This window comes from Uranotaenia lowii, chromosome 3 (assembly GCF_029784155.1).
Source record: "Uranotaenia lowii strain MFRU-FL chromosome 3, ASM2978415v1, whole genome shotgun sequence".
Lineage (NCBI taxonomy): Eukaryota > Metazoa > Arthropoda > Insecta > Diptera > Culicidae > Uranotaenia > Uranotaenia lowii.
The window spans coordinates 162292949-162311938 of record NC_073693.1 but is presented as its reverse complement, the minus strand read 5'-3'; the positions used below and the strand labels follow the sequence as shown (position 1 = coordinate 162311938).

Sequence of the window (18990 nt, the reverse complement as noted above, 5' to 3'; positions counted from 1 at the left end):
ATTTAATATTCATCTACAATCCTCTGATCGATTTTAAATGTTGCGATTGAAGTTCATGTACATAAAAAATAAGAATCTATTGTTATTACACATTTCAGATTATAAGTTAAAAATTCAAACAAACAGATTTTTGATAGAGACTCATAATTCGGATTTGAAGATTTCAGATTACATTTTAAACTAGGATTTAGGGATTGAAAATTTCAGATTCATTTAAATTTTTTGATTTTAATTAATTTAATTTTTTATTTATTTATCTCTGATTGATTACGGATCCAGTGACCAAGAAGGTGGAATACAAACTTTCAAGTTAATCTATCAAATTACTAGAATATAAAGATGATTAAATAATCAAATATTTCAAAATAAAAATAAAAAACGGTCTTTTTTAATTTTTTTTGTTCTTAAATAAATTTTAAACTTTCTGCGATTGAAATTAGTTTAAGAAATCACGAATTTAATGGCTAGAGAATTTCAAATTTCTCATTTAGTCATATTAGTCACTAAAAGAATTTATTTTACCCCATTTAATGATTTCTACATGATATGTTCGTTTTTAGTTTTATTTATTTAATTTAAACGTCGAATGAGCCAGTGTCAATTAATGTCCAAATTATGGTTATTTATTTTTCTTTATCTTACCTAGAATTCAGAGATCTAGATAGGTTTATCATTTGCTTTTTAGTCAATTCATTCTATAATTCAAATATTTGAGCTCAGCGAAGATACAAAATGTTGAAAATAATAACGTAAAATATGTTTCTTTTTAAATTATTTTTTTAACTAGTTTAGTTTAGTTCATTTTTATCAGTTTTAAGTACATTACATTAACTTCTATATTATCTAGGGTTTGAATTCAAATACAAAATTGACTGAAATTTAAATTTATGATCAAAAACTTGTTGATATTTGTTTTTAAATGATAAGTTTTGTAAATTCAAAACAAAAATGGACATAAACATAATCGTGCGCACATAACTGGTTTTAACAAAATTGCCAAGTTATTTCGATCTCCTAATACATATGGGTCATTCCATACCAAGTGACCATGAAAATGCAACGACCCTCTTCGATTTCGCTCAAAATCAGTAGGGTGACTTATTATAACGTTAATAAGAAAAATACAAAGTTTTGGGGGAATCGGACCACCCTCCCTCGAATGGCAGCCCCCCCTTTTTTGAAAATTTGGCAATTTTTGTCAAAAAAACTGTTTTTGTTTTTTTAATATCTCAAAAACGGTAGAAGCTACAGATAAGATAAGACCATCCCTATAAAGAATATGTTATAAGCTATCAAATGAGTTAATAGAAAATTTTCAGCAGTGTTGCCAAACTAGAAAATTTTGCATTTTAAAACTTAAATTGCGATTATCTCAAAATGCCCCCACTTTAATTTTTGATTTGATAGCGCCAATGGATTCAGCGTGAAATTTTACATAAGAATCACTCATTCACTCAAAACAATATGAGCCGTTTCGGAGATATCAAGTTTTTAAGATGGGCAGTTCGTGAAATTTCACCGTTACGCCAATACATCTTATAAATACGCCTCCGAAGGATGGATCTGCTTCCGCATATACTACAGGGTCCGGCAATTGAACTGCTACATTACTTCAACAGTAATTATTTCGTTGCACACGAAACAGTATTGAACGACCCTTCGTAGCTTTGTTTACATAGTCTTAGCTATCATTGCACAGTGGTGCAGAACATCAATCTAGTTATACGAAATTAATAGCGCCCAGGGATGAAGAGATATACGTTTGATGTCTTCAGCAACATTGTTCAATTTTACATGGAGCATATTCTTGCATCAAAAGTTTTGCCGAGGGGTCCACCGATAGCAAGATAAAAATGCTATCTTTTTAATTTTTCAAATTAGGGCTTTGATGTCTTCGACAAAGTTGTTTATCTGATCAAAATACATAAGTTTGATGAACATGCCAAAGTTCTATCACATCACTCTCTGGAGTAACAGTCAAGGTAAAAAAATCTCTTGAAAAAACAGACTTTTAAACCTGACACGTTAAAGATTGGATGAAATGGTTCGCTGTCTTCGAAACAAAGTTGTAACATGCCACGATCTATAATTGTCTGATATATTATAATGGTTTTAGAAGTTGCTGAAGCCCTACAGAGCGAATTTAGTGTATTTTATTGGAAATTTTGGAAGGCTCGTCCATCGAAAAGTGCACTTTTTGTTGCCATCGAAAAGTGCACTTTTCGATGGACGAGCCTTCCAAAATTTCCAATAAAATACACTAAATGCGCTCTGTAGGGTTCAGCAACTTCTAAAACCATTATAATATATCAGACAATTATAGATCGTGGCATGTTGCAACTTTGTTTCGAAGACAGCGAACCATTTCATACAATCTTCACCGTGTCAGGTTTAAAAATCTGTTTTTTCAAGAGATTTTTTTACTTTGACTGTAACTCCAGAGAGTGATGTGATAGGACTTTAGCATGTTCATCAAACTTATGTATTTTGATCAGATAAACAACTTTGTCGAAGACATCAAAGCCCTAATTTGAAAAATTAAAAAGATAGCTTTTTTATCTTGCTATCGGTGGACCCCTCGGCAAAACTTTTGATGCAAGAATATGCTCCATGTAAAATTGAACAATGTTGCTGAAGACATCAAACGTATATCTCTTCATCCCTGGGCGCTATTAATTTCGTATAGCTAGATTGATGTTCTGCACCACTGTGCAATGATAGCTAAGACTATGTAAACAAAGCTACGAAGGATCGTTCAATACTGTTTCGTGTGCAACGAAATAATTACTGTTGAAGTAATGTAGCAGTTCAATTGCCGGACCCTGTAGTATATGCGGAAGCAGATCCATCCTTCGGAGGCGTATTTATAAGATGTATTGGCGTAACGGTGAAATTTCACGAACTGCCCATCTTAAAAACTTGATATCTCCGAAACGGCTCATATTGTTTTGAGTGAATGAGTGATTCTTATGTAAAATTTCACGCTGAATCCATTGGCGCTATCAAATCAAAAATTAAAGTGGGGGCATTTTGAGATAATCGCAATTTAAGTTTTAAAATGCAAAATTTTCTAGTTTGGCAACACTGCTGAAAATTTTCTATTAACTCATTTGATAGCTTATAACATATTCTTTATAGGGATGGTCTTATCTTATCTGTAGCTTCTACCGTTTTTGAGATATTAAAAAAACAAAAACAGTTTTTTTGACAAAAATTGCCAAATTTTCAAAAAAGGGGGGGCTGCCATTCGAGGGAGGGTGGTCCGATTCCCCCAAAACTTTGTATTTTTCTTATTAACGTTATAATAAGTCACCCTACTGATTTTGAGTGAAATCGAAGAGGGTCGTTGCATTTTCATGGTCACTTGGTATGGAATGACCCATATGCAAAAGCAAGAATTACGTACCTTAAAAATCAAGCTATTTTTATTGATTGACATTTCGTTGAAGTTCATCCGAAATGACTTTTGCCCATCGTTCGTACATTTTCAGGTGATGCAAATCAGATCAATTCGATGCACAATTTTTCACACTTTCTTTGAAATATTGAGTGTAAACGCATTTTGATTTGTTTGATAAGTATTTTATTTTTTGTTTGCAACTAGCTCAAGTATTCTTATCTACAAACAAGTAACTTTTCTGTGTGTTTTGGTTACCATTTATTTTGAACATAAATATATGCATCACCTCCCTTTATATTTCGTTGGTTTTTTTCCATTATGTTCATTCGCATGAATACAAGATAAATAAAACGAGCTGTCAAAGCACGCTCGAGACTCGACGGATTCAAAACAATTTTTTGCGTTTTTCGAAGGCTCGGTTAGATTCCGGTTGACGGCAAGCGCCTATTTTTCAACAATAATTTTCCACACGGAGGCAAGGTAAGACATTTGCAAAGTTCGCAGATGATCGAGGATGCCCGGGTCATGGTTACGGTTCGGTTGCGGTGGCAGTTCTCGGTCGAGTTTCAGTTTCAGGACCCTCTGCCGTCGGAATAGGAAGAACAGCTCAAAATCAGAATCTGCTAACGCTGCAGCAGCAATCGGTTTTACGAGCATGTCGCGAAACGGTAACCTGAAGAACCAACATTTGCCGCTGATCAAATAGACCTAGATACCTAGATCACTCCGATCCGAGGTTTGCGAAATCGAAAAAGGTAATTTTCTTAAAATAAATTTTTTCATAAATTTTTACGCGTAATTTCTTTTTTTTTTTCATAAATCACGCCCCTACTGTGCAATAAGACGGTAAAAGAAAATTGTTTGTGAAATTAATAAATATGAGCAAATTAAAGAGAAACATTTGTTTTTTTTTTAGCAGACACCTCGCCCACCTACCTGTTTCGGGTCGGGTCCATCAACCGGCGCGGCGGGGACCACTGCTGCAGATCTAGCTGCTTCATTAATCGTCTAAGAAAAAAACGTTTTCTAATATATCATAATATAGAATATCAAATTCTTAATCAAATTTAAAAAGAGTTTAAAGAACATGTACTGAAAAAATTTGCTTTTCATGTTTTCTGCATGATTTGATAAAAATATTGTTCGATTTTCGTATATTTCTTGCTTTCCACCTTGTTTCATATCGAGTCACCTGCGAAATAGGTAACGACTCTAAAAGTCACTTGCCACCGACTTGAGTCACGCCATTCGCCTCTGAGAATACGGTGACAGTAAAAAAAAGTTCATTCAAGTCACCTAAAGTTCATTCAAGTCACGGCATTCGCCTGCTAGAATACGGTGACTCCAAAAAACCAAGTCACTTCACGTCACTCGCCTCGCAGAATAAGGCCCTATATCTCGACACAGGAATGTCTTACAAATATAAAATGTTCTAGAAAAATATTCCAAACAATGCTGTTATCTCAACAAATTTCTTAAAAAAAAATCGATTTATTAAACTTTGTTAGAAAAATTTTACAAAACGTGATTTGAAGATCTTTTTAAACACTTTAAAATGTTTCTCCCATGAAAAAATGTAATAAAATTATTTAAGGTACACCGGGGCAAGTGCAAACGGTTTTCACCATAGTTCAACTTTCACATGTCCTAGAAAAATATGTACTATATTGTCAAAAATTATCAATTATCGTTCGTTGCATCACTAAAATAGTTCTCAACAAATTCCCTTTCAAAGTGAAAAATTAAAAAATGTTGGTGAAATGTAACGGTGCTTTTGTGATTTTTTTTTAAAATTTGCACTTGCCCCGTTTATGGGGGCAAGTGCAAACGCAATACTTTTTCCAGACTAATTCACAGAAGCGTCAGTGTATCGGTCTTAAAATGAATTGAATACATGTTCCGGTAGGTTTTATCAACTTATATTAATATGTTCGCTGTTTTCTTGTAATATTGATAACTTTTTGGAACTCCATTTTTTTGGTGACTGTTGTTTAAGCAAAAGACCTTCATTTAACTTTGGATACCTCTTCTGACCATTTTGATATAATGCTGAACCATTTTGGTGATGAATTTTCTGAAATGGCTGATGTTACATGGCTTAATGGTGCGTTTTCACTTACCCCGGCAGTGTCGTTTGCACTTGCCCCGTAGTGTGGGTTGACGAGAGCGAATATTATTTTCACAACTTTCGGGGTGTACTGAAAATTTATCATAAATTTTCTGCTTTCACTTGAATATCGGTCTCAAACACTCATCTTGAACGAAAATTCGGATTTGAGTGCCCTTTTTTGTAGCCAAAATATGCAAAACAAAAATACAATGTTCATGTCTAGTACGTACTTGAAATCGTGTGTGATTAAACAGTGCCGTGTTTTTAGTGAAAAAATTAAAGAAAGTTTAGTTTATCTATGTCAGATTGTTTGTTTGGGTCTAAACAACAATTTCTAGAAGAAGTGTTTGATGTGTTGTTTAAAAGATTTTATGTTGCTTTGAACAAGATTGATTCATGATTATCAGAGATTATTTAAAGCTTAAAATTATAAATTTGGATTATGTTTGTTTTGAAAAACCTGCCATCGCATGAAAAACTTCCCTTTTTCAAAATCACTCTGACCGGGGTTTTTTTTTCATATTTTAAAACATATATTGTAATGGATCAATAGCATTTTTCCATATTGTCTGAAAACTTTTTCTCACGAAAATTAACTTCAATGAATGGCTTTAAAAGACATACACCGTCTTAGCCGCTTTAGGCTTTACAGACTGAATAAATGACGTGGACAACTTAAGATTAACATTTAACACCCAGTACCGAGATGGGAATCGAACCCATGCCATCAGCGGACCAGCGATTACCGTCTTACCACGCTAACCACTCGACCACCGAGACGTACAAACCCATAGCTAATTTTATTAGTCCGAAAATTTATCATATTTTATTTTAATACTCTGGTCAGTTCCACTTTCTCATTGGTAAATTGTGATATCAAAAATTCACTACTAATTGTTTATGACTCGAATACCTATGTAAATTAACAATATCTTATAACTGTTCAATACATCTGTACTAAAATGTGAATTTTTTTTAAAAATTTCTTCTTTAAAGGAATCTTCATACCGGAAACCAGACGCTATTTCAAATCATCACACTCAGGGCTGTGGAAAATATGCCGGTACGGTTCGGTGCCCACCGTTCTACCGAATTCGAATGCCACCCGCAACTTCACAACCCTGTCCTACATCAACGAAAATCGGATAAGCAACATGAAAAAGACAATCGCCAAGGAAGACTACATTCAGGATTTCAAACGACAGCCCATTCGAATGGACAACATGACGGAAATCGATGACAACTTCCGGCGGCACCTGTTTGCGTACTGGGTTACGGACGACGAGGCCAATTTCACCACGATGAAGGATGTTTATCACGAAATCTCCTCCCGCCATCGAGAGCAGGAAGGTGTTTCGGTGCAAAAGTTGAAAAATCCCCCGCTTACCTTCCTGGACCCAACGGATATCGGTTCGCTGAAGGAGGCGGTCGGTGTTGCCGGTGCCCTGACGACGGTTTCGCTCAATTCTACCGACATCAACGTGCTGGTTCCCCAGTCGCTCCGGGATGCCCTGTTTGATGAATGGGAACAGAAACAGGGCGTCATCTATCTGCTGTGGAGCTTCTCGAAGGCCATGAACATCGACCCGTTTATCATCAGTCCGGATGGGACTAAGTTCATTATCAGACCGCCACTTCCGCCCAAAAAAGGACGCATCGGGAATGGATACGAGTACGTTCCGTTCAGTAAGTAGTACTACTGACGAATCAAGAGGGGGGAAATTGCAGGAATTATTCAGGCAGACATGTGACTGTCGCATTCCGAAAACGGATAAACGATTAACCCTAATCCGCTCTTGAGTGTCAATATGACACTATTGGAAGTTTGGCGGCTTTTAACATTATTCGGGTGCATCCAAATAAAACATTTTTTTCAGGGACCCTCAATGAATTCTTCAAATCTTTAGTTTTGCATTATTTTTCATGAACGCACCCTGAAAGCTTAAAAAAACTTCCTAATCATACCTTGAGTGTCAATTTGACACTCCTTGTTTAAACAACTGTATCTATCTTGTTTCTCAACCGATTTTTACTTAATTTATAGTTTTGAAAACCTTGTGATGTAACTGAAACATGTTTCTCAGTCATTATTTAGCTACAACATCTCGTTTTTCGTTATTCAAAGTCTAAGAAAAAAATCCAAAAAAAACATGCTTCGAAAAATATACTGTGGATCAGCTACGGAACGCCCAAGAAAACTTTCACTTAGTGTCCAAGAAAGCTGAAGTTAAAGGGTGTCCACGAGGAAATTGCACACACAAAATTGATTCGCAAAATTCGAGTTTTCATCCGATTGCCATTAAATTTTCAGGGATTGAAAAATACCCAAGTAACCATTAAGCCGTATAAATTGGCCCTATTTCAGCTCTATAGTCGAATATAGAAACAGCTTATAGAGCCTTTAAAGCTCTACATTCGACTTAAGGGCTGCTCAAAAGCCACTTTTGGCGTGCATTTCGGCCGATATACGGCTTGAACCCACTTTCTAAACACGCCAATGCGAAGTTGTCAAAATATTTTCTAGCAAAAAAAAAAACAAAAAATGTTTTGTCGTTTTCACTCGATGCTGTTTTTTTGTTGTTTCCTTTCCATCTCTCTCACACATGAGCTTTTTTATTGCTGTTGGATAGGAGCTGGAATCGAACTTATAATTTTTATCCTCATGTATTACTTGGTGCCTCTGCTGCATGACCTATCTACGTTCTACTAACATTCTACGAAAATTTATCCTTCTTAAATGAACAATTCGGAGTTGCAATTTATAGGAAAATATCGGGGAAAATAATAAAACATTTGAATTTAAAATACAAATCCATTTTATTGATATTTAAAAACACATATAAAACAAAACTTCATTTCAAAACACTGCTCCTGGCTCTGCTCATTTGAGCTTCACAAATTTGTTCCAAGATTTCCAATTTGTGTCCTTTTATTTTCCTCACTTCACTTGCCAAACAGTAATCCGGGTGAACTGGCCGCGCAAAACCAACGAAAATCTGCATTTAAAATTTCTCCAGCTCCTGCAGTTGTCCGATTAATTTAATTCTTGGGTTGATGGTGTTTAATGAGCGACATTGCTGGCCAAATCGAGAGCTCCATTGGAACAGTTGATAGCTCCATCAGATATCGCCAAAACTCCAGCTCTGCGAAGGAATTTTTTTATCCGAAATGACTCGAACGGGGCGTAAATCCATAAACAAAATTATAATCCTAAACCGATCGCGAAAACGCTATTCAATGTTTGTGGTTTCTTCTTCTTTTTGGTTCATATTTGTTTCACCACGCCCCATCAGATGTCATCTTCGAAGACATTGACTTTTGTCACTCTGACCTGCACAGGGCTTGAAAGCCCTGAAACACTACATAACAAACCAATATACGGCCTATTTTCCTTCGTCATCCCCACAGTGCCTATTGGCATTTCAAAAAGTTCTTTAGGGCTTAAAAGCACTGAAGTGCTGTTATTCGTCCCTTATGCGGCTTATAACAGGGCTAAATGGTTTACTGGGTAAGGCTGGGCTTCGAACGTTCAAGGTATAAAAGGCCCCTGATTGCTACGAGAAGCAGAACAAGTCCGCCAAAACCCTTGCCAGAAAGTTGTACCTCAACATGCTGACGAAAGTTGAATGCTGCATCATGGACGACGAAACAGATGTGAAGGCCGACTTCAAACAGATCCCCGGCAACCTGTTTTTCACGGCCAGTTCAGCGTTCCAGAGCATGTCCGCTCTAAGAAGATGTCCAAATTTGCGAATAAATTCCTGGTTTGGTAAGCCATCTGCACGTGCGGGAAGCGGAATGCACCTTTTGTTGAACACGATGAACGGTCAGGTGTACTTGAAAGAGTGCCTCCAGAAGTGGCTGCTTCCTCTCCTGAAGGCCCACAACGTCCCAACAATCTTCTGGCTGGATTTGACCTCATGCCACTACTCCAAGGACGTGCTGTTGTATGCGAACAATAAGGTCAATTTCGTGTCGAAAATGTTCAACCCTTCCAACACTCGGGAGCTCCGCCCCATCGAGAAGTACTGGGCGATTTTGAGGCAGCACCTTCTTAAACGACCTAAGGTAGTGAAGAAAGTCAAGGATCTGAAGAAAGTACGGGTTTACATGCAGAAAACGACGGTTGATGGCTGGGGTTAAGACCAAGGTGCGGGCATTTGAGTATGGAATGTAAATAAAATACGAGTAAAATGAAGTTTAATAGTTATAACTATAGTTATAGTTATAGTTATAGTTATAGTTATAGTTATAGTTATAGTTATAGTTATAGTTATAGTTATAGTTATAGTTATAACTATAGTTAAACTATAGTTTTGGCCTTCTGGACAAAACTTCGGCTAAGGGGCAGCTTCTTAGCCACATCCCGAAAGGAGGCGTTCGGGTTTCGGTTGAAGGCCCCAACTATGCGGTTGTGATCTTTTACTCCATTTCCGCGAGTTTTGATCACAGGACTTCAAAACTTGCAGGATGTAAACAATACACTATGAAATAAATCCACCCAAATTTTCATTAAATTTTGCCCAACGCACACAGGGGAAAACGATGTAAAAAGGAAATCAAAATTGTTTACGCCAAATCGGAACGTTTCAGACCCATTTGACCCAGGACCCAGGACATTTGACCTAAATTTAAAGCACTTTAAAATGAGTTTTTGATAAAAATGATTCAATCACCTGTGAGATCGAAAAATTATTTTTTGTAATTTTCATTTTTGAGCAGTTATGTCATTAGCAAGTTTAAAGATTGTAAAAAATGTAGCAATTTTGTTGAAAATGTCAACATCTTAGAAAAATATTCAGACTGAAACGAGTTAGATTGGAAAAACTAAGAAAAAATAGCTGTTTTCAAACACCTGTATCTTTTTAGTTCGGATGAGTTCGGTTCATTTTTTGGTTGCATCAGAATCAGGCAGGTTTCACCGTTATAAAAACATGGAGTTTACAACGTTAAGTTGTTTATTTTGTACGTGTCTTATTCTGATGCAACCAAAAAATGAACCGAACTCATCCGAACTAGAAAGATACAGGTGTTTGAAAACAGCTATTTTTTCTTAGTTTTTCCAATCTAACTCGTTTTAGTCATAATATTTTTATTAAGTGTGTTCCACAAAACTTTTCGATTTTGAGTGTCTCAAAACTCTTTAAACATACTTTGCTTGAATAAGCTCGGCCTGGAAAGATATCGTTAAAAAACTGAAAATTTTGAATAAAAATTGTTTTATATTATTTTGAACCCTTCTAACTCTTTTGGGTTAGCTTCTTCGATGTTGACATTTTCAACAAAATTACTACATTTTTTACAATCTAAAAACTTGCCAAAGACAAAATAGCTCTAAAATGAAAATCACAAAAAATTATTTTTTTATCTCACTGCTAGGTGATTGAATAATTTTTATCAAAAACTCATTTAAAAGTGCTTTAAATATAGGTCAAATGTCCTGAAGACACTATGGGTCTTAAACGCTCCGTTTTAGCATATACAATTTTTATCACTTTTTTACATCGTTTTCCCCTGTGTGCAACGGTTAAAATTGTTAGAGCAATTTCATAGTGTGCCAATTTCATCGTGGGCACCCTTTAGAAGCTATACGTTACACATAAGGATACATTCTTTCGAAAATTTTTAAAAATCATGACTACAAAAATTAAAAAAAAAGTTGTGTAACAACTGTACTTTTCAATCAATTATTTGTCAATTTTTTTTAAGTCACACCAGATAATTTTGGATTGAAGGATTCGAAAGCTGACGTAATTAGGAACATTTTTGCAGTTTTAGATTATCTAAATACGAAACACAGAATTTTCGACGAATTTCCAACGGTAGTTTTTTTTTTCAAACTTTATTTTCAATTCGCAATTTTTTCAGATTTTCCTGCACTTAAATTCAACTTTGCACTAGATTTTAAGTATATTAACTCCAGATTTTTGCAATAAATTTATCTTCAATTGCTAGCCAATTAAATACCGATTCGAGTGGTGTTATTACATAAAAAATATATCGTTATGGGCAACTTATAGCTTACTTTAGCTTTCTTGAACACTAAGTGAATTTTTTTAGCGTTCCTTGTTTTTTTTTTGTATTGTTTTAGATTTTTAACAACGGAAAACTGAAGTGTTGTAGCTGAATATTGTCAGAGAAACATGTTTGAGTTATATTACGAGGTTTTCAAAACTATAAATGTTGGGGACAAGAGAGACATGTTGATTTTAGTCAAGAGTATCAAATTGACTGTAACGGGCAAAAATTTCAGGGGCGGATGAGGGTTAAAATTTGTGTGTAGAAAATTCGCATATTTTTTTGAGGAATTTGATCCAAATTTGCATTTGATTTTTAAATACAATTTTCAGTTAAGAATCTGTATTTCAACAGTAGGTTTAAAAACTCGAATACAGGATAAATAATTCGAGATTAGAACAGTCAATAATATTTAAAAAAAATAACAATTTATTCCTAATAGAAGATTTTCTTTATTTTTCCAGAGAAATGCAAACTACATGACTTTTTCCCAACGGAGGAAGTGATTCGATCAGATCCATCAGTGGATGAAGAATTGCTAGGTAAGATATCTTGAGTTAAGGGTTTAGGGTTAAATTGTACACGATATGCATGATGCAACCTGGTATCCGAACTTATAAAATTACTCTCTATTCAATATTAATGTTTTATAATTTGTTATTTGGATCAAAAATACATATATACCTATTACGCACTGTCACCCCTTCACTAATCAATCGAATTGGCTTCTAAAATTGGAAACTCTCAAAATTCATGCACCCATCGTAATGTTCATGGCAAGTAGGAACGGAAAGGGCGGATCCCTACTTCGTTTCCGAATTTGAGTCCAAAGGTAGGATTTACTCTTTTTAACGGTTCATTATTGTAGCCTTTAGTGAGTTCTATCGATGTCTAATGGAATGCCTTGTAACACTGCTAAGTATTTGTTTAAACGTAGCTGAATCTATCATCCGGGAAACTAAATTAGTTGATCTTGCCTGAAGATGAATCTTCGAAGTCAATCGCTTTTCAATTTTTCTGATACGATACTAAGTAAAGTACTTTGGTTTTTAGGCATATAATAAAGTTAAGTTTTCTCACATCAGGTAACATTTAGGTATCTGTACGGCATCTCATGTACTTTTCTGAAACATATACTTCTAAAATAAGCTTATAAATTCATTTTTGTCTATGCGAGTAAAATGAGGAATACCTTCTGACAGTTTCAAGAATAACCTTCAAATTGCCACTCAACCACTTAACAACTAATATCTACCTCACTAACTCACGAGAAAGGAATAAAATAAATGTTATCTTTCGTTGAATCTGAAGAAAAAAAGCTACCAGCAGAATCTGCCTACAGATGATCGTTTGTATTTTGGCAGCGTTTGTTTTCCGACCACAAGGAATGTTTGGTGACAGATACATGGTTCCATAAATCTTCGACTCGGGAAGTCCAAACCGTGACATCTTAAGTGGGCTGATCAGGTTTTCTGGCACGTGTTATTGGAAGTGAACTAATAATTTATCATCGTGCTTCAGCATAGGAACAAAATGTGGTTTTAATTTGCGATATAAAATTGGATTAAGCGATTTCAACCTAAACACGATTTCCATAGAATTTTGGACGAATGATTCCATATGATAGATGATCATATTTTTATGTCCAACAACTAGTTAATCTATTTCCATTAAACCTTAAAAAATATCGTTAGATTATTATTTTAAACAATGATAAATTAAATGATAGCATTAAGAATCAAATGGGTTGTTTCATGAATGATGATTTTGAAAGTTTGACTTTTTTTCTTTGTAAAGGTATAGTCTTAGGGTTATTCTATGATAATTTTTGAATACTAAAAAAACGGAACTTTTCTATGAGAAAGCTTGTATAGAAAAGATGGCTAAAAACCCTATCAAATGGTTAAGTTTGAATAAAAAAAAAAAAGAACATTAGAACAGTGGGAAGACCTAGGAAATTGCATGAAGGTAAAATATAATTTGTTTTTGAGGCCAAAAAATATTGAGAAATGTTTATAATTTTTGCCCCTAAATGTATGCAGCAACATTGTCCATCTTATGAGTATTAGTATTTTGAAAGAAAACGTTGAAAAATTAAATTGAATCCAAACAAAAATTACTGTTTTTGATGTTTTAAGCCGTCTGTGCTAATTGTCATTCACTATCACTATCACTAATCTTGCAGATGTTGAGATAAATACGTTAAAACCATAGTGATCAAAGTTACCCCGAAACATGAAATCTGGTTTTGTAACAAACATTAAGTTATAGCCACTACTGTCGTTTGAATATTCTGCTATCAATGATCATACTTTATACTCCTCACCTCAGTACGTATTTTAAAACTTTTTAGTGTTACTAAAAGCAACCCTTCCAAAATATTCGAAGATGAATTAAAAAAAATATCAATGTTCCCCCTGTTTACGGTACTACCACTGATCACACTGACATGACACTTAGAACAAAAGTTCGATTATTTATGGCTTATTTTTTGTCAGATTTTCAGGTTCACAATACCGACGGTAGGTGGCGAACCTGCAAAATTTGTCAAAAAAAATGCCCTATAGGAAAAAGGCACCTGTTTAGCCCGATTTTATCGTCGAAATTGCCTGTATTTTTTTAATTTGGGTGGCATTTTCTAACTGGGATAGCATTTCTTCTAATCGATCGATGCGCACTCTGGAATCGACAATGTGTAGTGTTGGAAAAATTATCCAACAAACAAAGTCGAGTGTTCAGTCAGTACAGTGAGTGGTACAACTTTGTATTTTAGAGTGCCCCAAATGACCCGACTTTTGAAAAAGTTATGCGCTGCAGGCATGGCCGTAAGAACGAAGGGGGGAGGGGGGAGGGGTTGGTGGTTGAACGCCAGAAATATTCTAACAGTTAGAACATTTTTGGAATTTCAAAATTTTAGATGAATATAAGAAGATTAGAAGAAAATTACAGAAGTTGGAAATGAGCGGGTACAAATTTTTTCAAAAGTATTTTTTATGACATACTTAACTTTTACTGCACATTTTCAACACCTGCAATTTTCATCAAATCTTCTTCTATTCATCTATAATTTTCGAAATCGAAAAAAGTTCTCACTATGAGAACATAACATTCATCGATAAGGCCGTAAAAATAATTGTCGAAATAACTGGAAAATCAGAATCAGATTAAAAAGTGAAGTATTGAAATCAGATCGACATCCAAAACTTCTAAACTGATTGTAACAGAGGACTCTGAAACACATCTTAGCTCAATATAGACAACATTTAAAATTCTGAGGTGGAGTTTAGATTCAGGAATCGTATTCAAATTCTAAAAAAGATTCAAAATTCAACTTTCTAACTAATTTTCAGAATTCAGATTTAGAATCAACATTCAAAATTCAAGTAGATGAGTTTAACAATTAAGATAAAAATATCAAGATGACAATTTTGAAATCAAATTCGAATCACAAAAGATAACAAAGTTTTTTAATTTAATAAAAAAAAATAGCTGAAAATCTCAACCATAAAGTAGAATTCCAGTTAATTTTGTAGTTTTTTATGTTTTGGCTTAGCTTAGCTTAGCTTGGTTGACTGAACCCGAAATGCCACCTTAAACTATAACTGAAACTGATTTGTTACTTTTCTGTTTGAATTTATTCCGTCATCATTAATACTTAAACATTTCGGATTCCATAACCGCAGGCGTGGCTAAGTAGAACGAGTTCCACATCGCCAATGGATGCTACTCCGTGATTGACCGAGGCCATAAATGTTGTCCAGAGGTCAAAAGAGACGTGTCTGAGATTGACAGCATATTCTCAATGAACAAAACTGATGCTCTCTCTTTATACATCAATAACGGCGCCGGCCACGTCCTAGTAGTCAAAAGATAGAGGAAAATAAGAGAAAATGGCGAAAGAAAATATACTTATGCTTTAGGACCGAGGTCACCTCTGCATCCTAGCAAAACAATTTTGGTGTGTATGTTGGGAAAAGGGATATGATCAGAAGACACTTTTGACAGGTGTAAAGATCTAATTTTTTAAACCTATTTCCCTATGTTTCTATTGTTTACTATCATAATCCTATTAATTGAAAAATTTGAAAAGAATGTGGCTGTGGCCATCTATCCAGAGACTCGCCAAGTACTCCGAATGTTTGAAGAAAATGTGGTATAACATGGAAATCATTCTGACATTTGATGAAGTCGCATGAGATTTCTTCTCTCAATCTCCTAAGCTCTCTACTGAAACTTCTGTACATCTGAAGAGATCATATTTAAATTTAACAAGAATTTTAGATATACATACTTTTTGCATCAAATTCTTGTACTTAGGTAAGAAAAGTAATTACCTTTCGGTATCTTGAGACTTGGTTTGATCAATCGATACTTTTTGATAAAATTTTTTCATAAAATTGTATTGTTTTTTCCAGCACAAAAATTGTGCGACATTCAATGGAAAACTGAATTTAGACTTGTCTTATTTTTCCTTATCTACCGAACTTGCTTGGCTGCCTTTTTTTAAAATCTTTTTTTAGACGTTCAAACTTCGAAAAAATAATCAATGTTCAGTAATTTACAAAACGTCCATTCTAAACTGAAGAAAATGATAATAAAGAAAAACACTTATCTTAATGAGTCCTCTGAAGGTTGCCGTATTTTACGAATTAATATAATCCAGGGCCAATCCGGAAGGCGTACCGATAGTTTCCTAAACTCAGCTTAGCACAATTCTCAATTCTTCAAGAACAATTTCATTTTCGGGAGCAAAAATTGCAGCCGAAAAAAAAAAACACCCATCATAAACGGTCACAGACTACTAAGTCCATCAATTTTGTAGTATTATGTTTTATGGAAAAACTTGATTTTCATTGTAAAAACTATCATGAACAGAATTTTAACTTCTTAACTGATAATTAAATAAACTATTTGCTGATAAGAAAAATGTATTCTTCACAAAGTAAAATTTGCTGGGAATTCGATACAATTTCTTGGTGTATTGGTTAATATCATTCAGTTTTTAAATTTTTTATCTGGTTCGAGTTTACAAGAATTTAATTCAGCAAAATTTTAATCTCTAACGTTTGCTTTTGAAAATTACATTTATTTTCATCGATGGTTGACATCTTTGAATTTGCTCAAGAGTTAGGTAGATTCAGCTTAATTAGTTTATGCATAGATTTTTTTTGCTGAATAAAGTCTAAATAGTGCTCCTCAACTCTTGTGCAAATTCAAAGATTTTAAACACCGTTGAAAGTAATTTCTCTTTATTGTTACTTATGACTAAGTTTTACGAAATCAGTTAAGCATTTAAAAAAAATTGGGCTAAATAATCAAACACAACGAATAAATACGAAAAACTATTAGGAAATATAAAAAAACTTTATAGCTAATAGTTCAAAAAACTTAGGTTAAAAAAACCATGCAAACATTGGTTTTTTTAGATTTCATCATGATGATTTTTTGTTATTATTTTTACCCCTGAATGTATGCAACACCTTCATAATTTTTCATTTAGTTTGAACAAAAAGAAAAATTACTGCATGAGGATTTCTAATGCCTTATGGCACCAACATTTCTCAAAACACTATGATTTTTGCTAAGTTTCCATTTGATTTTTTTTTATTAAAAACCATTTTTTGCAACTTACCCTTTTCTCTAGGTTTGAAGGAACATCACATGGAGGGTAATATTAGACTGAGAAAAGTTTTTCAATTTAAGTTGGGAATCTCTTCTTTGTTAGATTTGTTGAATTTGATAGACTCATCCAGTTGCTTGTTCCACTTAGACATAATGCAATGATTCTATAAGTTTATAACTTTTACAGAATAAACCTCTTTCTATTACAGTTTAGAAAAAATAAAAATATTACAAAATGCGAAAAATCTACACATTACCCCGTTTCGTTATGAAAAATAATTAACAGCCGTATGGTAAAATCTTACTGAAAGCTCTATAATGCAAATGCCTAATCTTACACTTTGTCCTGTGAATATAACCTGTTTTTCTAACTCATAAAATCTAGACTAATCGGTAATACATAAAAAAATACTGGTGATATGATTACTTAAAAATGAAATGAATCGGGACAATTTTTGGATTATTTCTGTCAAATGCTGCTTTTTTAGCGTCCGATTCGCCTCACCTTGAAGCTAGAAAAGGGAAATTCTAACTTTTCCTAAAATAAGAAGGTTAAAAATTCCTAAATTAAAAGATTTTTGGTTAAGATTACCAGAATCACCTAGCAAAAAAAAGGACAATAAGCCGGTTGGGGTTTAGAATCGGATTATTGTTTTACATATAAAATTAAAACTGCTTACCGATTATTAAAAACTGTACCATTTTGAAATCGTCCAAATGTCTGCTATCAAATGTTTTTTATTCTGAGTTTTGTGGTCCTTATAGTTAAAAAAAAAGTCCAAAAAAATGGTTGTTTTGCAATATACATAACTTATTTTGTTGAAGTCGTATTGGAAAACTTTGATTGATATGAATTCAGATATATTAAAAGCTCATACCCAAACAATAAAAGTGCTTGATGTTACAGATCACAGTTGGTTATTTGAAAAGTTCCTGGAAAGTTTTTAAACTTTGATTTTATAACTTAAAGTTCATGAGAATCATGGAATTTGGATTGAAAAAGTTGCATTTCTGTTCTATGACATTCATTTCTAATCGAAAGTGATAAATTTATTTTGAATAGAGTAGTGATAGGGTGACCAATTTGAGTACTAATTCATAAAATTGGGGCCAAATGGTAGGTATAACGATTTTTGCTATACGCTTTTTATAAACTGCGCACAACTACTCCAAAGCTTTAAATTTATTTATAAAATAATATTACTAAAAATGAAAAATGACCCTTCGATTGACTCAAGAATATATTTTTTTTTATTTGGATGGATGGATTTTAACTCCTAAAAGTCATTCATCCCTCACTCAAGATATGACATCTGTAAATTTGATCCATTTTATGTCGAAATAAAGCACGGCGTACTCCGGAAATCTTTCATTGGGTGTTTTTCGCGGATCAAAATGTGAAAAAAAACACACAAAAATAGTAATTTTTCATTGATTCTGATGGTTTCACTAAAAAACATAATTTATCAGCCCTGTTTTATGAATATTAGCTGATAAATCAGTAAAAAATAATGGGTTTCAAGAAGAAAATCATATATTTTCAGTTTTCTGTTATTTTCATTTCTGACGTAAAATATTGGAAACTAATTTATTTTTATTACTTTCAATTAATTTTTAAACTCGCCAAAATTTGGCTGTTTTAGTAAAATTTCATTTTTTTTTAAACCGTGATGAGCACGATCTTTGTTCAAAATCGCCATCTTTTTCGGCCAATTTGACCCTAACCGGCTAATTACGTTTTTGTGTTTAACCGTAAAGGATGATTAAAATGGTTTATTTTGTTGATCTGAACCAAACTTAACCAAAGAAAAATAAAAAAGCTGAAAGGGTTTTTTTTTCT

At 33.8% G+C, this 18990-nt stretch overlaps 1 protein-coding gene across 9 annotated transcripts in view; it reads left to right on the top strand.

Moving 5' to 3' along the window:
- LOC129755977 (uncharacterized) overlaps positions 1–18990 on the top strand; it is a 102535-nt gene that overhangs the window by 81365 nt on the left and 2180 nt on the right. For 8 of the 9 annotated variants that reach the window (XM_055752721.1, XM_055752717.1, XM_055752720.1 and 5 more), the window contains exons 3-5: positions 6507–7196; positions 11993–12070; positions 12313–12360. In XM_055752721.1, the coding sequence (XP_055608696.1) occupies positions 6507–7196; positions 11993–12070; positions 12313–12360 (816 nt within the window). The remainder of the gene's footprint in view (positions 1–6506; positions 7197–11992; positions 12071–12312; positions 12361–18990) is intronic. The other variant, XM_055752722.1, reaches the window with a different exon arrangement.